Raw genomic sequence first — 27,552 nt, 5'->3', positions numbered from 1 at the left:
GCAGGCTTTTTGCACTGCACACTTCAGCTGTCAAAAGGTGCAAAAAATTATTGTGTGCATTCTGGGTGAGATGTGAACAACTTTGAAGGCCTGAGATAATGAACTCTGAGTCTTATATAGAGCTGTGTGAGGTATCAGATTGAAAGTTGAATTTGATTCTTAGATGGAGGCTGCTGCATAACCTCAGAGAATGTCTAGAAGAGAGGAACGGCACGACACATGGGCTTCTCTTTGACATTTCTTGGCACATAAGCCAAGAGGGCAACATTACAGATAGCCAGTCTCACTGGATGTGCTGAGTGGTGTCCATGAAGGAAGGAAGTTTGAAGAAATGCATGCAAAACCCTCTCACATGTGCAATGTCGAGGAAAGGTGGAGGCAGCAGAATGTGGGAAGAGTATACTGGTACAGGTGTAGCTTTCTCAAAATGACCTAAAGGCAGTGTAAGCGAAGCCTTAGAATGTCTTTGGAAATAGAGAAGTCTGCACCTTATTGAAGGCAGACATCATGCCTTAAACAACAAGTGCCCATGCCTGCCAATTGCAGTGAAAGTTACCATGGTCCTCAACATTAATGCAGCTGGATCCTTTCAGGGCTCTGCTACAGAACTCTGTGGCATCTCTCAGTCAGCCACCCACAGGAGCATGACATCAGTGATCCTCTTTGCGAGGGTAGAAGAACACATTAATTTTCCAACAGATACGGAGTCTTAGAACCAAAGTGCAATGGGATGTGTGTGAATCACAGGATTTCTGCAAGTGCAAGTTATGATTGTGATGAATGGAGGATTTTAGGAATGTTGGCTTCTAAATATTGGGACAATTTAAGGGTTAAAAGACTGGGGTTATAGTGTTTTTGACTGCAATGGTCATGTTTATAAAAATGATTTTGTTTTCTTCAAGGAAAAGAAGTTGACATTGACCAGAGGAATGCTGTCTCACTGGGAAGTCCCTGGGGAGTTAATGTGATTTTGCAGCCTGCAGAGATAATTTGTTTTACAGTTTGGGGAGATGAGATCATTGTTGGATGGAGCCCAGGAATACAGATGGGCAATTTAGTTTTGGAGAAGCTTTGGGAGGGAGGAAGCTGAATTCTGATCTGCCTGAAACTGAGTCCACAATTCTCTCATAGCAGGATACTAGGATAGCTATAAAAGAGGACTGTGTACATTCCCTTGGCAGTAAAATACCTTTCACTGTACTTTGGTACATGTGACAGTAAATCGAATCAAATCAAAGTCAAAATCTGTAAAGCAGAGCAGTCTTGTCTGGGGACAAGGAAGAAGCTAAAGCACGGCAGGAGAACCATCTTTTTGAAGATATTCAGCCAGTCTGAAGGAGTTCTAACAGGAGCCAAACCTGTTTTATAAAGCGAGTATTACTCTATGCCATGCCAATTCAAGATAGATTGAGAACTGTAAGTTTGTTTTCTTGTTGTTTAATGGGAAATTGAGTAGTAGTGTTAAGGGGTGATTGTAAGTGTTCTTTTCGGGAGTGACGTTAAAAAGTTTAATATTGTATTCATGTTTTAGAAATACCGAAGCCCTATTTTTTCATGCAGTCACTCCTGGAGCGAATCATTCGTTCCTCACAGTCTTCCAAATCAACTGAAATATTGGGGTTACAGTGCAGTATCCTAGCCACCGTTGTGGTCTAGACCTGAATTGTAATACATAGATTGCACACATATCACCATCAAAGCACCATCACAGCAAGTGCACAGATATATGATTAGAAAGTAATTTTATTCCATCAACATACAGCTTGTGCGCGACCACAATGAGGTTTTCCTCTACACCAGTGTACAATTTCCTGGAAGCTGCCATGAATCTTTAATCTTGAGGGAGTGGAACCTTTCACCTTTTTGAGCCTTTAGCTCAGGTCCATAGCTGGCTATTGGGCAGAAAAGTTTGCACATTGAGGAGGTGGCTGCTTTCTCCATTGTGCAGGTGGAGATGGTGACAGAAAATTGTGAAATCAGTAGTCACCCAGGCAATCTCGAGCGCTTAAAAAAGTGTTTTCCATGCCTTGACCCTTTGGAGGAGCAGTACAATACTCCCTAGTGAGATTGTCACTGAGGGTAGTGCCTTGCTACATGCTGCACAATATGGTGCAGTGAAGGGATGTACGTTTGCAAGATTCAGAACCAGGTGAAGTAGTCCACTCATCGGAGGAAGAAGTGGAGAAGGAGATGCAACTATCTACCTCAGATGAAGATGTAATGGAGGAGGTGAGCACGAGGATGAGGGGGACAAATGGGGGGAAATGATCAGAGGTGTGTTCGAGTACGTAGAGCTGGCTCAGCACCTGATAGCATAAAAAACGGGGAAGGTCTAATACAGAGGTGATCTCCTCAGCAACATTGAGGATATAGATGCACTCTTAGAAGCAAATGGCTGTCCAGCTGTCATTAGATAAATGTCTTTGATAACATTGGCACCTCACGTCTTCCAGGAGATGCACATTCTGGCACAAGAGAGAAAATCTAAAAGTGTCCTTGCACTATTTGGCGTAACAATGGCCAGTCATCACCTTTATACATCAGTGTCTTGAGAGACTGTCCACGTGATGCACTGTGGCAGAGGGATCTGCAAGTGTTTTTTGGAAGCTGTCACATAGACGGCAAAGAAGGCTTCTAGTCACTAACCAAGGCCTTGCCACGATGTCTTTGCTCTTGTGCAGTTTTACTTGATGTGCAGATATCATGGATGCGTCACAGTAACACAGCAACTCAAGATGGGCAGCTTAAACTAAGCTTATTACCACACAAGAGCCAGGCAATGACTTTCTCTGACATGAGAGAAACTAACCATCTGCTGTTGACATTTAATGACGTTGCCATCGCCAAACACCCTGCTATCAACATCCTGAGAAATTATCATTGACTAGAAACTGAACTGAACCAACCATTTCATTCCTTTGGTTACAATAGCAGATCAAAAGCTGGAAAGTCTGGGCTGTGTAACTCAGCTCATGGTTCCCCAAAACCTATTCACCATCTGCAAAAGGCACAAGTCAGGAGCCTAATGGAAAACACTCCATTTGTCTGGATGAATGTAGCCCCAACAACACTCAAGCCTGACATCATACAGGACAAAGCACCTGGCTTGATTGGCACCACATTTTGCACTCTTACATTTTCTCCCTCCAACACAAATGCACAGCGGCAGCCACTGTGTTCCATCCTCAAAATGCATGGTGACAACTCACCAAGGCTCCTTCAACAGCCCCGACCAAACTCGTGACTTCTACCATATTGACAAGGGCAGAGATGCGTGGGAACATCATCCCTGCAAGGTCCCCTCTAAGCCATCCTGGGATTCACTTCCTAAAAGCACTGTGGTTGGACCTACAACACATAGACTGCAATGGTTCAAGATGGTGCCTCTCCATATCATTCGCAAGGGTATTTAGAATTGAGGGATTGGCAATAAATGCTGACCTGTCCATCGACGCCCAAACCCACTGTTGACTGCTATCAGCCGTGAACATCTCACAGAGCACCTGAATTGACTATGATGGACATGCATGGCTTCACCTCCACTGTTGTCAAGTTACTGAGGGAAGACTTCTGGCTGCAGTCTTCAGTGATAATGATAAGGGCATGCATTTGTATGTTTACCGGCTTACTGTGAGCACCACTAAGCAAATATAGACCAATGTATCCATCTGTTGATTCAAATAGTGCATTAACAGAAAATGGAAAAAGATATACTTAACAATGTGAGATACACCACCACGTGAGAACTCATTAATGATTGAAACGCTGTTACATCTTTCAAGCTCAAACACTCCTTCATGGTGCCCCCGTGTTTCCATAGGGGAGATGGCAGCTGACTGCTCACCTCTGGTCTTCATCTTAAATCTGAGCTCACTCCTAGCCTGCCTCGACTCTGTATTTGGACCTTAATCCAATTACTATTACTCGCTCGGTTACGCATATTCAGGCATGATATACCATTACTTCCTAGTAAGAATCATCCTATTTTATGCCTACCCTTGTAAAAACAATTCTGCCTGATACAATATTTGTTTTTCCTTTCAGCAATCAAACATTCCATTTGGTTCTCGGCTTTAACATGTTTTATTTGTTTATTTAATCTCTTTGTTACAGCTATTATTGTAAATCTAAATTCTCAATAGTCATAGCCTCAAAAATGTTTTGTCTCCTATTAGCATGCACAAGCTATGTCCCCTCAAGGTTTAAATAACTCAGTTCAGATAAAAAGTAATATAAACTATTTTTATGCCACCTTAACAAATTATAGAGGAAACTTTCATTATCTCATCATTGTTCTTGACCATTCTTCGTTCATGAATAGAGAGATCTGTACGAATTCTGCAGTTTATTTCTCTTCTAAGGTTTTGACTTCCATTCCATAACCCCAGAAAACTACTAAAGATGGCAAAATCCTAATACCTGTTACAACATCATCGACACTCCCCAGATTTTACGCTATCTCCCCATTACGGATCACCTCGCTCACGAACATGAGTCCTTACCCTTTCACAGAAAGTCATTAATTCCAATTCTATATTATCCTTTCTTACATAAAGTAATGAATTCCTAACCTATTAACATTTAAGTACATAGAATTAAACCAACAGATTTTATTTGTTCACATGTGCATTACCTTAGATAACACTTACTCATTGTAGGTAATACAAAAAACAGAACAAATATTGCTCTTCTAAAAATTATCCCAGATTCAGATAGTGACATCATAAATTCAGAATATGTTTGATTTATCTCTCTTCAAACAACAAAAAAGTTTTATTTTTCTTTGACGCTCAAAACTCATATAGAATATCTTTCCATGACCCATTTGTCAAAGATTAAAATTTGTTTATCCCCTTAAGCCTTTTAGGAGTTGTTATGCCATGTACTCAATTTATTCAGTCAATTAAATGTCAAGAACAACTATATCCAGGCATGGAAGAACATCAGAAACAGTAGTGCTTACAATTGGCATAGAAGTTAAGTCATCGTAATGGCACAAAAATGTTGCTAAAGAGGTAACAGATAAATCTAAATGAGTTAACTTTTTTTAACAAACAGCAAAGCCTTTAGTCCCCGATTATCGCTATGTTGCAATAAACAATCTTGAATCTTCAACTGCTCGACTTGCTTGCTTTCTGTGATTCATGATCCATCTATTTTAAAAAACAAAAGATATATTCGGCTTGGAGCCAAATGAGTTAATTTGGTCTAGATGTATCTTCTCAATTTCTCGAGCAGCAAATTAGGTGTATAATGAATTATAAAGAAAATAGTAAAATCTCTTCCAGTTGTGGAAAACAGAATAAAAGTTTTCAAATGTAATGGCATCTGGAATGTAGGTTGGGGTGGATGTTTGAGGGTAAATCAACATCTGGCATGTGGGAGGATTTCAAATGTCAGCTGATAGGAATTCAGGACTGGCATTGTTGCTGCTAACTTTAGCCTTAGTTTAATTGCTCTGTTCTATCACCTTTGCTCTTGAGTCGCCAGGTATCTTTCTCATACCGCCACGTGGTTCAAGTCCGAGTAATGATCAATAATCCAACACACCGCTTAGTAAGAGTTAAATCAACGCACATTTATTATATACAGTAATAAATACTAATGTATAAATTCTACGTCTAAGCTACTTCCTACAACTAATAGGCCAATACTTAACTTGGAAATGGCCCCCCAGGTCACGGAAACGAATGGCCTTTCGTTTGGGTTCTGAGCCTGCGGGATTCAAAGCTGGTACAGATCGATAGCTAGGAGCGCCTATCTCGTAGCGAGCGTTGAAGTAAGACGTACGATTTGAGCGGCTGTTGCAGAAGGCTAGTAGAAGGGTCGCAGGAGGGTGCAGAAGGGGTAGCAGAAGGGTTGATTTGAACTTGGACTCTATACTTATAGTCCCCAGGGGCTTCCCGCCTTTCAGGGTGGACCCTGTACCTGGTTCCAAGTGATTGGACTTTGTCCCAATCACTTGGTTCGATATTCTCCAATGCTGGAGCGATTCCTTGATCGATGGGTGGTCTTGGGGTGATCGTTCACCTCCCTTTGTGTAGGCTCCTGCTGGTGCCGGAAAGTCTGGGTTGGCTTTGTGTCTAAAATGTTGCACATTGTTTCCGGGGATTGCTCATTAGTATTCAGATGGCTGGTGTTTTGTTGTGCTGATGGCTGCAGGTATCGATCTTGTCTGGCCTTCCCAGAGGTGAATACACAGTTTACCTGCAGCTGCTTGTTTTAGTGCTGTTGGCTGATTTTCCCATCAGCCTTTTCCGTTCACCATTTTAAATCGGGGGTTAGCCATTTTAACTGGCTACACACCCTCCTTGTGATCCTAACGCGAAGCGTGAAGGATCACATCATTATGTTGCTTTCCATTCCCTGACCTGGGGGGGGGGGGCACTTCCTTCATGGCCTCTGCACTGACCATAGCTATGCACAAAAAATGTTAACTAGCAATTCTAATGGCGCTATGTCAGACAGGGACATGCATTATAAAACAATAAACTGGGAACCTCTAACTTATTCTTAATATACTACACTCACTTAAACATTCCATTATCCTACCTCCCTCAATCATACAACAAAATCATAGCATTTCATACAGTCTTTCTTGGCTTGGCAGTCAAGTGCAGGATCATACAATTTGCTTATGAAAAAGTTCTTTACAGTTCTTTATTTACAATAACAATAAACACAAGTGAATGTACTTTATTATAGATCACGGGGGTCGGGGGTCTGGTCGTAACCGAACATAGGGGATCTGATCCTATATACTGGGGTTCGAGCGCGGTAGGCTCTCCTTCTCCATTTCCTTAGACGCATAGTCTGCACGATGCAGCAGAGTATCGCCAATGCTAGTAGTGTTTCGATCACATAGAACAGGGAGTACCAGGTTATGAACCTGGCACACCCAGATGATGTAGTGTCGCTGGTGACTGGGCTCTGGTTACTGTGGGAAAGTGAAACATTAACGGCTGGGGGTCTTGAAGTCATGGGGTTCGCGTTCACGCGCAACCAAATGTCCAATAACACAAGGGTGATCCACTTGAAGGAAGTCCTCATGGCTCTTCTCTTTCCTTTTCTTTCTTTGTTTTCTCTGGTCCTGGAGCTTCTGGGGTTCTGTAGAAACAAGCATAATGTCTGTAACTATCTATGTTTAATATCTTGTATGCTAGTGTGTCTGTCCTTTGGTGCCAATTGTTCCCTTTATAATTGGTCACTATGTGTGACTCCCTCATTTTTTTTCAAAGAAACAAATTTTAGGACATGGCACACTTGTCAATAATGAACCAGTGCTGATTTAGCATCCTAATGTTCCAGGATGTAAATAGCTGATGGCTGGCAACCTAAAGGTTACCTAAACAAAACAAAACTTTTTGAACTGAAAAAGGCCAAAATGAGGTGCGTATGGGCCGCGACGGGTAAGAGTTGGATGGAGTCCCCGGGTAGGACAGCTACCAATGCCGTGTCTCTCCTACCCGAGCGTAATTGACCAGAGGGGGGTTCCCAGGCAGGGTGGGTCTCAAGCCGTTTCTCCACTGCCTGAGCAACCGACAAAAAATGTAGTCATCGTGGTGGGGCTGCCGTAGTGGTTTTATCCTTCGAACCAGAAGGGCAGTTATGAGCGGGCGTCTGGTACCCGAACAAGTGTCTGCAGACAAGCTAGTTCCTCTGAACTAGTGTCTGGCCACAGTGAGTCTCTGTAGGCAAGTCCTCAGAGGCTTCGGCCGAATAGGCGTGGGGCAGTGAGAAAAAATTCTCCTGTCGGACATACATTCAACAAACTTACAAACAACATAAAACATTCTGCAGGTTTCATCAGAAATGACAACACTTCTCCCAAGCAGTTCCTTTTAAAACATCATGTGGACACCTCAGTTCTCGGCTGCGAACAGGGTCGCAAAGGGGTTCTCGGTTTGGGAGTCAGACCCAAGGTCGTCCTCTTCTCCCGGGTGCCAAACTCTGGAGTGGATTAGGGCTGAAAGGGCTGCATGGTGTGAGGTGGGGTCGCTCTCGTCGTTGCGGACGAGTCGGTAGGAGTTGTCATGGTGCCAATAATTGGTGTCTAGTTGTGTGGGGACAAAATCTGGGTCGTCAGTGTGGTTCGGTGGTCGGTGGTGGGGCTTGTTCAGGAAAGTGACCAGGAAGGGATCACTTGGATCGTAGTCGGAGTCGCTGGGTGTGGGTCCGGTTGCATGGGGATAGTAGGGAGGCCTGCTGTGGCTAGCGTCCGAGTCACAGTCGCTGTCTCTGCTGCTGCAGTCTGTGGGCATTCCGGGGCAGATGTATATTTCGGGGGTGGAGTCGAGGCCGAGTCCGTGGCTGGGCTGGACATGGTGGGGGTTGGTAGGGTTACGTTGGCTGTGGGCGGGGCGTGGTGTGCTGCGTTGAGCATGACGTGGTGTGCGTGGTTCGACTGTGTTCCATATGCCTTCAGCTGGTTGATATGGAACCACGCAGTCTTACCATTGGGGTACTTTATTTTATAAACGGAAGGGCTTACTTTATCCGCAATGGAATACGGACCTGAGTATTTTGGTGACAGGAATGTGCTGGGGTTTTATACAGAAAGCATCACTTGCTGTCCGATACTATACTCAGTCTCATGCACTATCTTGCCGAAACAAGCCTTGCTCTGTTTCTTTCTGGTGCCCAATTTTACTGCGGCTGCTAGCTGAGCCGTTTTAACATTTGCAACTAATTGCTCCACGGCTTTCTCGTGTGTGAGGGCCGTCACTTTGGGGCTGGTCAGGTCCAAACCTAACAAATATTCTGTGCCTTGCATGGGGTGTCCGGTCATGAGGGTGTGTGGGGTGTAACCTGTGGAGGTAGAAATAGTGTTACGCAAAAACATCAGCGCAAAAGGGAGGACTGAGTCCCAAGTGGTGTTGTTCTGCTGGACCATTTTTCTGAGGGTGGTTTTTAGGGTCTGATTCATGCGCGCCACGATACCACTCGACTGTGGGTGGTATGCTGTGTGGAATTTTTGGGTGATGCCAAATATCGTGAGGACGTTTTACATGACACGTCCCGTAAAATGGGAACCTTGGTCGGATTCAATGCTGCGGGGGAGTCCCCATCTTGTAAAGATGTGGTGGGTCAGAATCTTGGCTGTGGTTTTTGCCGTATTTGTGCGGGCTGGGAATGCTTTCACCCATTTTGTAAATGTGTCAATTACCACAAGTACATATTTATAGCTATTCCTGCAAGGGGGCAATGGTCCTATAAAGTCAATCTGGAGGTTAGTCCAGGGTCCATTAACAGGTCGGGTGTGCCTGAGTTGGGCCTTTTTGGCATATCTGTCCGGATTATTCTGCACACAGATAAGACAATTATCTATGTAATGGGTTACATCTTCCTTTAAAGTCGGCCACCAACAAAGCTGCTTGAGATGGGCTGTAGTGGGGTCGATTCCCTGATGTCCATGACCGTCATGGAACAAACAAATCAGTTGATTCCTGTCCTGTTCAGGAACCACATAAAGGGTGTCCTTTAACACCACACCGCCATGTGTGGTCAGTGTATTTCTAAACCTCTCGTAGGATGCTGGATACTTCCCTTTTACAATCTCCTTGAGATTGGTGTCCTGCTTCTGGGCCTCCACTAGATCCTCAATCTTTGTCTGTGAGACCTGAACTGCACTCACTGGCGTGCTTTCGGGGGGTTTCCAAAAATACCCATGTCTGGAACCTGCTTTAGCCAGTGCGTCAGCTTTTACATTTCCAGGGGGGATGGAACGATGGTGGCTGCGGACTTTGATTATCCCATAAGTCCTGTTCTGGGCTTTTTCTAAAATATGATGGAGCACTGGGGCTGAGGGGAGGGGTTTTCTGTCTGCGGAAACGAATCCTCTTGCTTCCCACAAGGGCAGAAATTCCGTCAGGCTGTTACAGACATAGAGGCTGTCCGAGTATATGTCTGCTGGGCTGGGGAAGGAATTTGAGTGCTCAACTATATATTCGATGGCTGCAAGCTCTGCTGCCTGCGCGCCTAAGTGTCCGGGTAGTTTTAACGATATTTCCTCGCGGGCGCGTCCCTGCGCGTCCTCGACATAGATCCCGCAACCTGTTATGCGCTTCCCATCCAAGACTGTGGAAGATCCATCCACATAAATCGTTCTGGGCTCACACGTGTCCGTGTGCGTGGGGCTCTGAGTTGAATTACCTATCTTTCTGGGGGGTGTTTTAGCGATAAAGGGGCCTGTTTTGTGGTGTGGAGAGATAATCTCACATTCATGGGGGGTTCCGGGGTACTGTAAATTGTCGGCTAAATAGGTGTGTGTCTTTGTCCTTTTCACAGTGATGTCCCATCCCTGCAAGAGAAGGGTCCATCTAGCTGCTCGAATCTGACTAACTGTACCGTCCTTGAGTCGTCCGTCCAGTAAAAGTTGGGTGGGGGGATGTTCGGTGAGAACTGTGATGGGGTTCAGTCCGGTAATATATGAAAAGTACTGGACTGCCCAGAAAACTGCGAGCAGGTGCCTCTCACAGGCTGAAAATCCCTGCTCCACAGCATCTAAAAGTCGGAGGCGTAAGCTACGCGTCTTAACTGGTCTTGCCGTTCCTGGAGGAGCACGGCCGAAAGGGTGTGGTCTGTGGTCGCTACCTGTATGGCGTAAGGGGAAAGCGGGTCTGGAACTTGTAGTGCGGGGGCTGCTATGAGTGCCTGTTTTAAAGAGTCCACAGCATCCGTATGCTGCGGAAGCCATTCCCAGGGGGCTCCTTTCTTGAGGAGGTCTGAGAGGGGCGCTGCCTTGCTGGCGAAACCGTCAATGTGGTTTCGGCAGTAGCCAACCAGTCCTAAAAACGACCGGAGGGCTGAAACGTTCTGGGGAAGGGGCAATTTAGCAATCGAGTCAATCCTTTTATGCTCGATCTCGCGTTTACCATGCGTGATAATTGTTCCCAAATATATCACTTTTTCTTCCAAAATCTGGGCCTTTTTGGGGTTAACTTCACAACCAATTGAATGTAATAGTTCCAGGAGTTCGGACAGAAGCTCAATGTGCTCTTCCTTGGTGTCTGTCTGCAGTAGTAGGTCGTCTACATACTGTACCAGACATTGGGGGTGAGAGAATTTGGCTAAACCATTTGCCAGCTGTCGGTGGAAAATGGAGGGGGAGTTGTGGAATCCTTGTGGAAGGCATGTCCACGTGTACTGCTGTGCTTTAAAGGTGAAGGCAAATTTGTACTGGCACGCCTTTGCCAATGGAATGGACCAAAATCCATTACTGACGTCTAAAACCGTGAAGTATCGGGAATTGAGTCCTTGCTTGAGCATGGTCTCGGGACTCGTTGCTGCGGTGGGGGCTGCTGCGGGGGTGACTTTGTTGAGTTCCCGATAATCGATGGTCAGTCGCCATGATCCGTCGGGCTTTCTCACTGGCCAAATCGGGGCATTATTAGTGGAGGATACTGATCTAAGTACGCCCTGCTCTAATAAGCTCTCTATTACTTTTGAGATTTCTCCCTCTGCCTCTTGGGGAAATCCGTACTGTTTTGGGGGTCTAGGGTCAGGTCCTGTTATTTGTACGGAGCCAGTCATCCGTCCACAGTCATGCTTGTGGGTCGCGAATGCTGCCCTGTTCTTTTGCAGAACTGCCCTAACCTGTTTGTCCGTGCTGAGCGTGGTCGGGTTGAACCAAAATTCACATACGGCGCTAATTTTGTTCATATACTCTCCTATGTTGAGCGTCGCGGGGACTTTTGCGGATTTCGCCATCTTCCAGACACACTGGTTGACTGGATCGAATGATAAGTTGTGGGAATTCATGAAATCAATTCCCAGAATGTGTTCTGCTGTGTGGGGCAGGTCAACTAAAACCACGGGGTGCTTGGTGGTAATGTTACCAATTTCAATGGGTACAGAGGCTGTGATGTGTCCCTGCTGTGAGTGGCCTGTAAAGCCGCTGAGGGTGATAGTGGCTGTAGTGGGCCACGTGTCTTTTTGGAACATGGTGGAGGAATTTATTGTGGTGCGGAACCCTCCTGTGTCCCAGAGAAATTCGATAGGCTGTCCCTGAATTTTTGCTGCAACTATCGGTCATCCTAACCTCTCCCAAAGGGTGTCGCAGACCCAACTGGGGGAGCCCGTACCCCGTCAGTCCGTTCCGGTCAAGTCCTTCTGATCTGAACGGGCGCTAACGCTATGAATAGGCTCTGTCTTTTTCTTAATCAGAGTGCCCGTCTGCTGGGCTCTCTGTGGCTTTTTAGGGGCATTGCACTCTTTTGCGAAGTGTCCCAACTGTCCGCAGTTGTAACACTCTTGTGACCTGGGTGGGGGGCTGTTCTTTCCCTCATTCACCCATGCGGGGTTCTGGTGTGTTTTTACTGCCTGCATATCTGCGCCGGCCTGCTTTTCCTCGCTATTCTTAACGGGGGGTTTACTTTGAACAGATTGTTCCCAAACGCGGGACAATCTCTTCACTACCCACTTCTAGTTATCGGCCTCCTCTGAGGGATCATAACTCGTCCAAGCTTTCTGTCCTGTTTCTGTGGCATGGGAGATAAGGGTGTGGGTCCATTTGGCCATGTTATCTGGGGACAAATGGGCACGGTCTACGTCTCCGAAGACTGCTGTGAAGTGAATCCACAGGCGTCCAGCGAACGCTGTGGGGTGCTCAGATTTCTTCTGCCTACATTTATTGAGGCCATCTACGGGGTCACCCCGGTTATACCTGATCGCATCCAGGATTGAGGTATGCATTTCTGCAAGGGTGCCTCCTCCTACGTTCTGTGGGTCGGGAAGGGCTGCTGCTACCGACGGATCTAAACTTAAAACTGTGAGCTTTACATGCTCTCGCTCATCCAGGCCGTACATGTGTGCCTGATGTCTAACTGTGGCAAAGAAATGGTGGGGGTCTGAGGTGGGGAGGAACGGTGTGATCTTCTCGCACGCGTCCCGTAATTGGGTCACTGTTAAGGGGGTGGAATATAGATATTCCGCATCGTCCGATGTGGCTGTGCGGTGGGTGGTTACAGGATTCATTGGAGCGTGAACTATCTGCTGTGTGGGGGTTTGGGGTACTTTTCTCTTTTGGGGCTTTCCCTGCGCACATGTTCCCTGAACATATCTCTGCGCTGTTTCGTTTAACTCTTCCCGATCAGGGCCGTCTTCCTGATCTAATTTTTCCCCAAAGGTTTCCTGAAAACCTTTTTGAACAGAAAGCAGTGATTGCAGCTCTGCAATCTGCTTCCGGCACGTTGCATGATCTAAGGTGCTTTGTCTTTGTCTGTGGTGGCCTTGAGATCACTACACTGTTTCTGTAATGTCTCTACCTGTTTTTCTGTCTCCTCTCGTACCAGGACTGCACGTTGCGTGTCCTGATAGGCCTTTTCGTATTGAGGCTGGAAGCTGCTTAAATGCGCCAGACAAGACTGTTGAGCCCGTTTGGCGTCATCCACCTCTCCATCTTTTGCTGCCAATTTCCTCCTCAATTCCATATTCTCTCTTTCTACTTCACTTACATCGACCTTACTCATCCGATGTATGCCCTCAACTTCTTTCCGGAGCGTCCTGACGACCTCCTCTGTGCCTCGCAATTGTGCCAAGCAGGACACGATTGCCATCGGCTTGCGAGCTTTTCCCAAGCTCTTTTTGTGGATCTCGCTCAGGTTCTCCCACCAAGTATGTCCTATAATCCCGGGACCTGATTCCTCATTATCACAGAAATCATTCCAAAGGGGCCATCCTTTCCCTTTGAGATATTTCCTGATCTCTTCCTCCCAAATGGGACATTGTCCCACTCTGCTGCTGCTGGTCGCTGCGACCGCAAATTCCTCAGGGTTCATGAGGTGCTGCATTGCCTGCATTGCCATCTTTCCTATCCGAATGCTTCTTTAAATTTGGAACAGGGGAGCTAAGGCGGTGCTTTAAATACGGGTACGGCTTTCGCTACTTTCCGATATACAAACCTCCGACAGTTTTGACGCAACAAAAATCTATCAGTTTTACCTTATAGCCCTGTTAGTTACGCATGCATACACTCACTTCCGAATTATGACTACTGATCAGAACTGCTTGAACACCTGTGGTTTCCTGTTTCCAATTGGATTTCTAATTCAAAGGTTGTGGGTTTGAGTCCCACCAGAGTCGCCAAATGTTGCTGCTAACTTTAGCCTTAGTTTAATTGCTCTGTTCTATCACCTTTGCTCTTGAGTTTCCAGGTATCTTTCTGATGCCGCCACGTGGTTCAAGTCCGAGTAATGATTAATAATCCAACACACCGCTTAGTAAGAGTTAAATCAACGCACATTTATTATATACAGTAATCAATACTCATGCATAAATTCTACGTCTAAGCTATCTTCCTACAACTAACAGGCCAATACTTAACTTGGAAATGGCCCCCCAGGTCACGGAAACGAATGGCCTTTCGTTTGGATTCTGAGCCTGCGGGATTCGAAGCTGGTACAGATCGATAGCTAGGAGCGCCTATCTCGTAGCGAGCGTTGAAGTAAGACTTACAATTTGAGCGGCTGTTGCAGAAGGCTAGCAGAAGGGTCGCAGGAGGGTGCAGAAGGAGTAGCAGAAGGGTCGATTTGAACTTGGACTCTATACTTATAGTCCCCAGGGGCTTCCCGCCTTTCGGGGCGGACCCTGTACCTGGTTCCAAGTGATTGGACTTTGTCCCAATCACTTGGTTCGATATTCTCCAATGCTGGAGCGATTCCTTGATCGATGGGCAGTCTTGGGGTGATCGTTCACCTCCCTTTGTGTAGGCTCCTGCTGGCGTCGGAAAGTCTGGGTTGGCTTTGTGTCTAAAATGTTGCACATTGTTCCCGGGGATTGCTCATTAGTATTCAGATGGCTGGTGTTTTGTTGTGCTGATGGCTGCAGGTATCGATCTTGTCTGGCCTTCCCAGAGGTGAATACACAGTTTACCTGCAGCTGCTTGTTTTAGTCCTGTTGGCTGATTTTCCCATCTTTTCCGTTCGCCATTTTAAATCGGGGTTAGCCATTCTAAATTGGGGGTTAGCCATTTTAACTGGCTACAGCATGTTCCTGTGAAGAAGAAGGATAAGTATGGCAAGTTTTTGTAACCTTGGATAACGAGGATTTTGTGAACCTAGTCCAAAAGAAAAAGGATGCATTTGCAAGAGATAGAAGGCTGGGAACAGGTCAATCCCATGAGGAATATAAGGAAAGTAGAAAGGAACTTAAGAAAGGATGTCAGGCGAGCTAAAAGGGGTCACGAAAGGTAATTGGCAAACAGGATTAAAGAAAGTGCCAAGGCATTTTATACGGATATAAAGAGCAAGAGGGTAACCAGAGAAAGGGTTGGCCCACTCAAGGACAGGGGAGAGAATCAAGCCGTGGAGTGAGCGGAAATGGTGAGGTATTAAATGAATACTTTCCATCAGTATTCACCAAAGAGAATGACTTGGTGGATGATGAGTCTGGGGAAGGGTGTGTAGATAATCTGGGTCACATTGAGATCAAAAAGGAGGAGGTGTTAGGCATCTTGATAAACATTAAGATAGATAAGTCCCTGGGGCCTGATGAGATCTACCCCAGAATACTGAGGGAGGCAAGGGAGAAAATTGCTGGGGCCTTGACAGAAATCTTTGTATCCTCACTGGCTACAGGTGAGGTCCCAGAGGACTGGAGAATAGCTAATGTTGTTCCTTTGTTTAAGAAGGGAAGCAAGGACAATACAGGAAATTACAGGCCGGTGAACCTTACGTCAGTGGGTGGTAGGGAAATTATTGGAGTGGATTCTTCCAGACTGGATTTACTCCCATTTGGAAGCAAGTGGAAGTATTAGCCAGAGGCAGCATGGTTTTGTGAAGGGGAGGTCATATCTCACTAACTTGATCGAGTTTTTTGAGGAAGTGATCTAGATGATTAGTGAAGGTAGGGCGTGGATGTTGGCTCCATGGACTTCAGTAAGGCCTTTGACAAGGTCCCTCATGGCAGACTGGTACAGACAGTGAAATCACATGGGATCAGTGAAGAGCTGACAAGGTGAATACAGGACTGGCTCGGTCATAGAAGACAGAGAGTAGCAGTGAAAGGGTGCTTTTCTGAATGGAGGGCTGTGACTCGTGGTGGTCCATAGGGATCGGTGCTGGGACCTTTGCTGTTTGTAGTCTATATAAATGATTTGGAGGAGAATGTAACTGGTCTGATTAGTAAGTTTGCAAACGACACAAAGGTTGGTGGAATTGCGATGAGGGCTGTCAGAGGGTACAGCAGGATTTAGATTGTTTGAAGACTTGGGCGGAGAGATGGCAGATGGAGTTTAATCCCGACAAATGTGAGGATTTTGGAAAGTCTAATACAGGTGGGAAATATACAGTAAATGGTAGAACTCTTAAGAGAATTGACAGGCAGAGGGATCTGGGTGTTCAGGTCCACAGGTCACTGAAAATGGTAAAGCAGGTGGAGAAGGTAGTCAAGAAAGCATACAGCCATGCTTGCCTTCATCGGCCAGGGCATTGAGTATCAAAATTGCCAAGTCATGCTGCAGCTGCATAGAACTTTAGTTAGGCTGTGCTTGGAATATAGTGTTCAATCCTAGTCACCACATCACCAGAGAGGGTAGGAAGAGGTTTACCAGGATGTTGCCTGGTATGGGGGGCATTAGCTATGAGGAGAGGTTGGATAAACTGGGTTTGTTCTCACTGGAACGACGGAGGTTGACCTGATAGAAGTCTACAAAATTATGAGGGGTATGGACATAGTGGATAGTCAGAAGCTTTTTTTCCCAGGGTAGAGGGGTCAATAACTAGAGGACATAGGTTTAAGGTGCGAGGGGCAAAGTTTAGAGGAGATGTGCGAGGGGAGTTTTTTACACAGAGTGTAGTGGGTGCCTGGAACTCGCTGCCGGGGGAGGTGGTGAAAGCAGGTATGATAAAGACATTTAAGGGGTGTCTTGACAAATACATGAATAATTTGGAAATAGAGTGGAAATAGAGGACCCCGGAAGTGTAGAAGGCTGTAGGTTAGATGGGCAGCATGGTCAGCACATTCCTGGAGGGCCAAAGGGCCTGTTCCTGTGCTGTATTTATCTTTGTTCTTTGTATATTACCCCTTAAAAAAAACCAAAAGAACAAAGGAGCACATGGTCTCCCTAAATAAAGAGCACTTTCTTCAAATTCACTAGCGATTGCCACTCTCTGGGTCTGAGAGCACTTGGTGTCGCAGAGGCTGCACTACCCCTGCTTAGCCTCCTGAAGACACGAGTAATCTTGTTTAACAATCCATGTATCAAACCACCATTTAAAATAACGTATTGGAAACTCAAACTGTGAGAGTGTGAGTTGAGTATCAGCCAGATAAGCTCAACTCAGCAAATTATCTTTTGTAACATACCTTGCCGGCAGTTAGTCTTGAAGAAAGGTTGCTGAATAACATCTTCATTACGCAAGCCTAAACATGATGCCAACTCTGTTTGATGGCTATGGAATCATGAATCTGAAAAGAGGTGATTGAGGGAGTGCCCAGAAACTAAATCATTCACTTACTGCACCTTCACAATGATCAGTGCTAAGTGCGGTTCACAAACCATCACATGAAAAGCATCATTTTCCAAAATCCTGAAAATACCTTTCATGAACATTGAATCCAAATTTGACAATGACATTGACGGATAGGATAACCATTAATTAAAAGTTAAAGCCAGGCTGATTTCTCCATCAAGCCAGGCCCAATCATGGCAGGAAGGGAAGGGATGAGGAGTGGACCAGGCTAGCTTTCGCACTGTTAATCCTGAGATGAAGTAAATAAGGCCAGACCCAAAGAGCAAGGGAGCAGCTTGGGCACCAGAAGTACCCCGCCCCCACAATACATCATACAAAATAAATATTTTAAATTTAAAAATAAACTGTCAAAGAGCAAACTAATTCCGGGGTCGGGTGGCAGAATAATCAATTTTAGGACCATGAATGGAATCCTGTAAATTGGCCCTTTGTTAATAAAATATATAATAGAGAGCAATATCTGATGGGGATTTACGGTAGTTTCAAGGGTGGGAGTGTTGCCAACTTTGATTCCAGATTTTGGGATGAGGTGGTCTGGTACCTGTACCTGCTTTGTTCAACTCTTGGAGAATAAAATAAATTATTTCTAATGTGACATCTTGTCGTGCAATTCTCTCAGTTAATAACTGGGAGTTTGAGGGCTGGATTCTCTGATTGCCAATGCTGAAATCGCGTTCGGCGATTGGCCGGAGAATCCGCTTTTACGCTGGAAACGGGGACGGTGCCGTTTCTCCCAGGCTCTTCGCCCTCAAAACTGGCGTACATCGCACGCCGTCAGGAAGGCCTCAGGACGTCACCTGAGGCCCTGCCCGATGCTCTGCCCCGATGGGCCGAGTCCCTGACAGTGTGGGACACGTGTCCTCACAACTTTTGGGGACCTCGCGTGGCGGCTGCAGACTGCATCCAGAGGCGCCACATTGGGGACGAGCTGCTCCGCTGACAGGGGGCCTCAGCGAGAGGTGGGGGGACTGGTGGAGGGTGGCAAGGGGGTGATAAGGGGGGTTACAGGAGGGCAGTTTTTGGCAGGCCGGGTCCGCGTGTGGCCAGCACCATGCTGTATGGCACGGCCACCGCAGGACGCCGCCGTGCGCATGCGTGGCAATGGACCCGGACATTCTGCGGCCATATCCGTAGGTAAAGCCGGGGGCAGCACGGTAGCACAGTAGTTAGCACAATTGCTTCACAGCTCCAGGGTCCCAGGTTCGATTTCCGGCTTGTCACTGTGCGGAGTCTGTACGTTCTCCCTGATTGTGCGTGGGTTTCCTCTGGTGCTCCGGTTTCCTTCCACATCCCAAAGATGTACAGGTTAGGTGGATTTACCACGATAAATTGCCCTTAGTGTTCAAAAAGGTTAGATGGGGTTACTGGGTTACAGGGATAGGGTGGAGGCATGGGCTTAAGTGTGGTGCTCTTTCCAAGGTCCGGTGCAGACTTGATGGGCCTAATGGCCTCCTTCCGCACTGTAAATTCTATGATTTACATGGCACGGCTGCTAGCCTCCTACTGGGCAGAGGATCGATGTGGGGGCGGCGCAGACTTTCTGGTCGTAAGACCAGATGGATCCTGCAGACATAGCCGCAGAATCGGAGAATCCAGCCCTGAAATTCTTTTTTAAAATCATAATAAATTTAAGGTTTTAGAGACGACAATGAGGGGCAAAGGTCACTTGGAGAGATTTAAGTTAATTAAGGAGAGCCAGCACAGATTTGTATGATGCAGATTAAACTTGACTAATCTAATTACATTTTTACAAATGAGAAGGTTGATGAAGGGAATGCAATTGATGTTGTCCATAATTAATTTTTTAAGTGTTTGACAAAGTACCACATAAAAGATCAATGAACAAAATTGACTCATGGAATAGAAAAATCCATAAGCTTGGATAAAAGGCTGGCTTAATAAGAGAAAACAGCGGGATTTTCCACCCTCCTGCAGCTTTTTTTCCCTCAATGAAGGCAGCTCGCCATTGGTCAACAATAGGATCTTCCTGAGGTGAGAGTGACTGCCCTTGACATCAAGGCAGCATTTGACCGAGTAAGGCATCAAGGAGCCCTAGCTAAACTGGAGTCAATGGGAATCAGGGAGCAAACTCTCCGCTGGTTGGAGTCATACCTGGCAAAAAGGAAGATGGTTGTGGTGGTTGGAGGTCAATCATCTCAGCTCCAGGACATCACTGCAGAAGTTCCTCAGGGTAGTGTCCTAGGTCCAAACATCTTCAGTTGCTTCATCAATTGATCCCTTCCATCATAAGGTCAGAAGTGGGGATGTTTGCGGATGACTGCACAATGTTCAGCCCCATTTGCGACTCCTCAGATAATGAAGCAGTCCATGTTAAAATGCAGCACCTCCTGACCTCCCACCATTTACAAGGCACAAGTCAGGAGTGTAATGGAATACTCTCCACTTGCCTGGATGAGTACAGCTCCAACACTCAAGAAGCTCGACACCATCCAGGACAAAGCAGCCACTTGATTGCTATTCCTTCCACAAACATTCAAACCCTCCACCACCGACAAAGTGGCATCCGTGTGTACCAGATACAACATGCACTTCAGTAACTCACCAAGGTTCCTTAGACAGAACCTTCCAAACCCACGACCACTACCATCTAGATGGACAAGAGCAGCATATACCTGGGAAACCCACCACATGGAGGTTCCCCTCCAAGTCACTCACCAGCCTGACTTGGAAATATATCGCTGTTCCTTCACTATTGCTTGGGCAACATCATGGAACTTCCCCCCGAACAGCACAGTGGGTGTACCGACACCTCAAGGACTGCAGCGGTTCAAGAAGGCAACTCACCACCACCTTCTGAAGGGCAACTAGGGATGGATAATAAATGCTGCCCTAACTAGCAACACCCATATCCTGAAAATACATTTTTAAAAAACTCGGCGATGTATCCCAGATGCCATCAGAGCGGGTTCAATTCCTGTACTGGCCTCTCCGAACAGGCGCCGGAATGTGGCGACTAGGGGCTTTTCACAGTAACTTCATTGAAGACTACTTGTGACAATAAACAATTATTATTATGGGCAGTATATTCTGAAATAAAGTGCTTGGAACAATTTGTGAATATAGAGCTTCCTCTTTTAAATAAAGCTACCAGACACCATTTAACCACACACATCAGATAATTGCTATTTGAACATTCGATAACTCGCTGTAGTCTTATCAATAGGAAGCAAAACGTTTACATGCTTTTTGTTAGCACTTCTGCCAGCCTGTCTGATCGACCCATTATCTCTTGCAGGCTTTTCTGTGAATGTACACCTCAGCGAGCAGAATCTCACATATTAATTCAGAGTGCCACATAACACAACTTTCCCTGATTAAATCTCCAACTTCAACCTTTCATAGAACATAATTTATTTGGTGGATTGTTTTCAAGTTGTCTGGATAAAGCAGATACGACAGCCGGAATAGTGTTTTGTGGTTCTGTGCTTTCTTTTTTTTATTATTAAATAAACAAACCTGATGTGACTTGCTTTACATAGTGCCTGAGTGTCTTTAATTTGCATTTTGTTACTTACGTTTGCATGATGTGATTTATCTCACCTCTTGTTTTGTTGCTGTTTTGCAGAGCAGCCTGAACAGTGATCAAGGCCTCGGCCTGGCCTCGTTAAGTGTCATCTATGCAGCTCTTATCCTCTCATCAATGTTCCTTCCACCTCTGATGATAAAGTACCTTGGCTGTAAATGGACCATTGTTATCTCCATGTGTTGCTACGTTACATTTTCAATTGGCAATTTTTATCCAAGCTGGTAATAATATAAAATCTTCATACAATTTTACAAAATGGTCGGAATCCCCGAGATTCAAGGAGTAATGGACTGCACATTACTGGTGTTCTGTCTGGTGATTGGTCGTGTTCTGTTCTGTATGTTGATTGGCTAACCTGGGTATCTGTCACTACCTGCTTTTACTTCATGATGTGCATGGGTGCATATTGTGACATCCTCCCTTTAAAAAAATATTTATCGGCTGCTTGGAGCATATACGACATATTTACAAAAGTAACTATATACAGCAATTGGTGAGTGAATGGATATGTACATGTAAGGTGTCTAGCGTGCAGAAACATAACAGGATATATACAAAGGAACTATTTATAAGTCCAGTCGTTGGGGCTGTCGTCGGATTCTTGTGGACCGCCTGAGAGGTGGAGGCAGGGATGTTGGTGTCTTGACAGGTTGGCATGCAGCCAGATTGGTGGCCTCATGGAGCGAGGTGTCCGGATAAGGCAGAACAACATCTGGGAATGTGAGATCCGGTGGTGGACAGGCAAGTTTGCATAGTGCCCTTCTATTGCGCCTGACAATAGATCCATCAGCCATGCGAACCACAAACGACCTGGGAGCAGCCTGTCGAACAACAACAGCTGGAGCTGACCAGCCTCCACCAGGCAACTTGATGCGAACAGCGTCCTTCGGAGAGAGCACGGGCAGATCAATAGCATGAGCATCATATGTCCGCTTCTGCCGGGTTCTGATCTGCTGCATATTTTGCAGCACTGGTGATCAAGGTGATCCAGGTCAGGTACATGAATGGCCGGAACAGTCGTCCGCAGGTTACGATTCATAAGGAGCTGTGCCGGAGACATACCGTTGGACAGAGGGGTTGCCCTGTACGCCAGAAGAGCAAGATTAAAGTCCGAAACTGAGTCCGCATAATCCACATTGAGGACGGATGTGTGTGTTGCCGAATGCGAGGAGGCCTTGTCATGCATGGTGATGATGCATATGGGGACTCCGGGTAGTCGTCCTCTGGATCCATGACGGGATCAGATTCCAAATCCAGCAGCCCTTACTGCACACTTCGAACGCGTCAGCGTTGGAACTGGGATCGCTGGCCCCCTTTCGGAGGTGCAGACCTGTACAAAGCCGCATAATGGCCTAGCTTCTTGCAGTTGAGACATCGCCTGCCTCTTGCAGGGCATTGCCGCTTTAAATGGGCGGTGCCGCAGTTGGGGCACGTCATCACGTCGACGTCGTGCCGCTCAGTGCGTCGTCGCACATGCGCAGTGAGGTCAGCCGCCGCTCACACCTGCGCAGTGTAGTCTTCGGCTGCTTCGTTCTCCCAACCGTGGTGCGCATGCGTGGGTCCCCTGGAAAAGCGCGCGAAATGGCCGCCTTAATCGATGCTCAGGAGCTGCATTCGGGCAATGGCCTGTACACTCGCAGCCTCGTGGGAGGCAAGTTTGTCCTGCTCTGCCGACTTCAGGTGGGAATAGCAACTTTTCACCTGTTCGTGGGCTTCGCATGCCTCGATAGCCACTGGCAGGTCATATTTTTTAATTTTAGGACCTGGTCCCACAGGGCGTCGGAGTGGACGCCAAACATGATCTGATCCCTGATGAGGGAGTCAGCGGTGTCTCCGTAGTTGCAGGATTGCGCTAGAATGCGAAGATGGGTGAGAAAAGACTGGAAAGGTTCATCCTTACCCTGAAGGCGCAGTTGGAAGACGCAACGCTCTAAGCTTTCGTTCGTCTCGACATCACAGTGACTGTTGAATTTGGCTAAGACGGTCTGGAACTTGGTCGTGTCCTCACCGTCGGCAAAAGTGAGTGAATTGATGATTTGGATGGCCTGGTCCCCCGCAGTCGACAGTAGCAGCGCGATTTTTCGGGCATCGGACGCACTTTCGAGGCCCGAGGCCTCAAGGTATAGACTGAATTTCTGCTTGAAGACCCACCAGTTGGCGCCAAGGTTCCCGGAGATCAGAGCTGTGGAGGTGCCTGGATCTTTTCCATGCCGCTGGAAGGCAGTTGCTGGTCGTCAGTGAATTTTCTAAGGTAAATTACTTAGAAGCAGTAGCCACACCTGTTATCATGTCGTGTTATTTACCCTGGGGTCACACGGACTGCAACACGATGCAGTGAAATTATCAAGTATACACCAAACGTAGGCGTTGGTTCAATAAGATTTATTGAACTTCGGTAACGAAGCACACAGCTGCCTCTGGGTTGACTCTCTACTACTCTAAATAAACTAACATTAACTATCTAGATCAGGCTAGCTCTGATCCACGTGTAGAAGGTGTTGAATGATTTGTACACCCTGACTGTCACTACAGTTGTCACCAGTGGAAAGAGGCAGAGTGCTGATGCCTCGTGTGTTTTGTAGTTGGAAGCCCCCCTCTGGTGTTCTGTCTGGTTATTGGTCGTGTTCTGTTCTGTATGTTGATTGGCTCACCTGGGTGTCTGTCACTGCCTGCTTTTACCTCATGATGTGTATGGGTGCATATTATGACAGGGGGGTCAGTGCAGACTCGATTGACCAAATGACCCCCTTCTGCACTGTGGGATTCTATAGAAAATAGCAATTGAGATGGTGAAGTTATTGGAAAATATATCAATGGACTACTTGTACTTGTTTTCTTACGTACTTGTGTGAAAGGAATGATTCACAGTACTTAGCTGGATGTTACTTTACATACTTTGATGGTGTCATATATATATGTTGGAGGCTCAATAATCTGTTTGCACTTGCAAACTGATCAGTCATGTCAAGTGGCTCTTACATTGTGCTACGTTGGTCCTCAGATGAGGACCAAGTTAACCACTAGAGCATTGAGAGCAACAAATCTGTAACAGCAAAAACCTGCAGATCCGAGACCTGCAGCTCCAGAAGAGAAGGAATCAGCAATCAGCAGCTCAGAAGGATATACTTGGCAGACAGGATTACAGAGGGCAGGATCTTCCCGCCCCTCCCATTGATAGGATTGTTTGATTTTGCCAAAATTGAACCCTCGAAGCGGATTCCCCGGCAGTGGAGCCACGCAAAAGTCGTAGGCTTTGGTGAGGCCAGAAAATCCCGTTGGCGGTTAATGTCTCGCAGCATCTGCCATGGAAAAACCTGCCATTAGAGGGGGAGTTGGAAAATCCAAGCCAGAGCATACATTTCCGTGACATGTCAGAACACTAGTATCTCACGAGGGTCAGTGTTACATGTCAGGTTTTAGCAGTAATTTGCAGCCTTCAGGAATGTCATATAACTCCCAGCCTCATAAGCCTTATCATGTGCAATCAACTTTAATTGGCAGCTTATCGAATGTTTTCTGCAAATCCAAATACAGTTACATCCGCTGCTTCCCCTTACCTCACTTGCTAATTACATCCTCAAAAGATTTGCTAAATCTTTAAGAGAACCATGCTGATTCTACCCAATCATAGAATGATTTTCTACATGCCCTGTTATCACTTTCTTAATATATTTCCATCATTTTATTGATAACTCCCACCTTTCTTGAATCGTGGTGTTACATTTGGTACCTTCCAATGAACTGGGACTATTCCAGAATCAACAGAATTCTGGAAGATCACATCCAGTCCACCCTCACTTGTCGGCAGCCGTCTCTTTGAGGGAGGATCTCTTGGAAGTAGGCAGGAGATTTGTTGGATTTAGTCCCACCAATTCACTGGAAATCTTTCTTTGCAAATATTTATTACTTGGTATCCCATTTTTCTGGGATGGGGGGCCGGGCGGTTGCCATTTTTCTTATTTTGCATTATAATTTCTCCTATTCCAGCCTCTAAGGGAGTCATGTTGGCTTTCACTCTTCTCTTTTGGAACTGGCTGATGACACCGCTCAGAAACCTGAGGAATGAGGTACAAGAGGGATACAGTAAATGCCATGAGATTGCCAGAAGTGTGATGGAGTCATTGACATGTTGTGATGCACTTCAGGTGTCTGGACAAATCTGGAGATGTTTGTCAGTTCTGTTACAGTCCCCTGGGCTCGTGCATGGTCAATTCCAGCCCCACTTGACCCGGAGTCGCAACGCAATTGAAATGAATAAGTATTTCTTGGAAAAACACCCAAAGTCTTTGGCCCTTAGCTGCCCAATAGCTACAGTCACCAGGTTTGTAAATTTAAGCACAATTAAGTTCATTAATAACAATAACTATAATTAAATATGCAGCAAATACAACTGGTTAAATATTATCCAATTCCTATCCCCCCCCCCCCATTTAAACTCATCTCACACTTACAAACACACAAGACAGACAAACACAGAGGGATGTAAAACGAAAAGTAAAAGTAAACGATAAGGGACAGGGTTCTCCGTCGGGCAACGCTGGAATCAGGAAATGCGATTGGACGGAGAATCGAATATGATGCCAAAACCGTGGTGGCCGCCAGTTTCGCAATTCTCCGGTGCCTCGACAGCGGCCTCAATGCGTTCCACTCCGCATGTACAGTAAACACCGTTGGCACATCATTAGCAGGTCTGACCCTCCGGGGCCTCTGCAATTCTCCCACTCCATTGGGGGGAATTCCCGTTGGTGAGGTTCACTTGTGCTCTAAAAATCGAGAAAAAGGCACCGTGGCTGATGAGAAAGAGAGAGGAGGTAGGACACGGAGAGGCCTGACCATGGGCTGCCGGACTGAACTCGGGCAGGGCTGGTGGGGGGGGGGGTGGGGGGGTGGCCTGCGGCCGACTGGTGAGGTGTCCAGGCATGGACTGCCACCACTGTGGTCTGCAAGGCAGCCATCTTGCTGCACACCCCACTGACCACCCACCCTTAGTCCCTGGTTCTGCAGAGTGACACCGGCCGTATGGATGTCCCCACCCACCACACCCCAGCCCCCAACCCCCACTCCCATCCCGGTACCCCCGACCCCACCCTCTCCCCCACCACCCCCGCATACCACCCTCCGCAATACCAGCCCCCAACCGCCTACCCCCGGCGGCAGGGCATCACGTGGCCCACCCAAGGGCAATGCCCACAGTAGCCACGACAGGGTGATGCCGGACGGGGGCTGAGGAGTGTACTGCTGGCAAGGGCAGCGCCAGCCGATGGTACACCTGGCAGCAGGGACGGGTGCCACAGTCAGAGGGGAGGCATGCTGGTGCTGAGTCCGCAGTGCCAACCGGAGCCACCATGTAGCCCGTTGGACCTGGTTGAGAAATGCGCACTATGCTAACATGTCGGTCCTTCTCCCCCTGCAGACAATGGATATTGGAATTCAACCAGCAATGGTTCTAGACACCGCACCCCTGGGGGATGCACTGCGAATGTACAAGCTGGAGCTGCTCGAGGAGGAGGAGCTGCAGCAGCGGAGCGTGTCTTAGAGAAACAGGAGGCAGCCGCCCAGGATGGAGAGATGGCAGGCCAACAGGCTGAGGAGGTGAAAAGAAGGCGCCACATGAAGCCTCGCGTGTACCGGCAACGCCTGTCATTCGAGGACCTGGCTGAGCAGGGGGACAGTCCGACATATCTGCCAGATGATGGCAGACCTGGCACCGTGGGAGAATGGGGGAGGACACCCGCTACTGGCAGCCATCAAGGTGACGGACGGCCAGCACATTTATGGCCATGGGCTCCTTCCAGGCACTGAGTGGAGACCTGTCCAAGATCTCACAAAGCTTGGTGCACAGGTGCATCCGTGCCATCACGCATGCCATATATGCCCAGGCGGCTTAATACATCCACTTCAATGTGTACCGAGCCCACCAGGGTACCCGGGCAGTGGAGTTCGCTACCATCGCCAAGATGCCCTGGGTCCAGGGGGTGATCGACGGGATGTATGTCACCCTGTGAGCACCTGCAAATGACAGTTCGCTCCACAGAAACCAAAAGGGGTTCCACTTGATGATCGTGCAGCTGCTTTGTGACTATAGGATGCACATCATGCATGTCTGCACTCGATACCTAGGCAGTGTGCACAATGCCTTCATTCTGGCACATTTGACGATTCGACGATTCCCAGCTTCTTTGAGGTGCGCCCGCAGCTGAGGGCTCCTGGACGACAGGGTTTATCCGTTGCAGTTGTGACTGATGATGCTTATCTGGGGGGCCACAGACCGGCGCGTCCATTCCACGACCAGCAGCGTGTTGGAGCGCTGCTTCAACCTCCTGAAATGTGGTTCAGGTGCCTGGACTGCTCTGGAGGGCCCCTCCAGTATGGCACTGGGAGAGTCGCCCACATCATGGTGGCCTGCTGTGTCCTCCACAGCATCGTGCAACAGAGGGGCGACATGCTGGAGGAGGAGGAGGATGAACGTTAGTTCTCGTCTGACGGGGAGGATGCGGGGGAAAGCGAGAATGGCAGGATATGGAGCCCGGACAG

At 47.1% G+C, this 27,552-nt stretch overlaps 1 protein-coding gene across 1 annotated transcript in view; it reads left to right on the top strand.

Annotated features, from left to right (window-relative positions):
• LOC140419584 (protein unc-93 homolog A-like) overlaps nucleotides 1–27,552 on the top strand; it is a 177,959-nt gene that overhangs the window by 67,122 nt on the left and 83,285 nt on the right. Inside the window, exon 2 of the mRNA XM_072503511.1 lies at nucleotides 21,058–21,239. Coding sequence (XP_072359612.1) covers nucleotides 21,058–21,239 — 182 coding nt within the window. The remainder of the gene's footprint in view (nucleotides 1–21,057; nucleotides 21,240–27,552) is intronic.

This window comes from Scyliorhinus torazame, chromosome 1 (genome assembly GCF_047496885.1).
Source record: "Scyliorhinus torazame isolate Kashiwa2021f chromosome 1, sScyTor2.1, whole genome shotgun sequence".
In the NCBI taxonomy this organism is placed as follows: Eukaryota; Metazoa; Chordata; class Chondrichthyes; order Carcharhiniformes; family Scyliorhinidae; genus Scyliorhinus; species Scyliorhinus torazame.
Note: the sequence above shows the minus strand (reverse complement) of the source record. Positions and strands in the feature narration are given on the sequence as shown.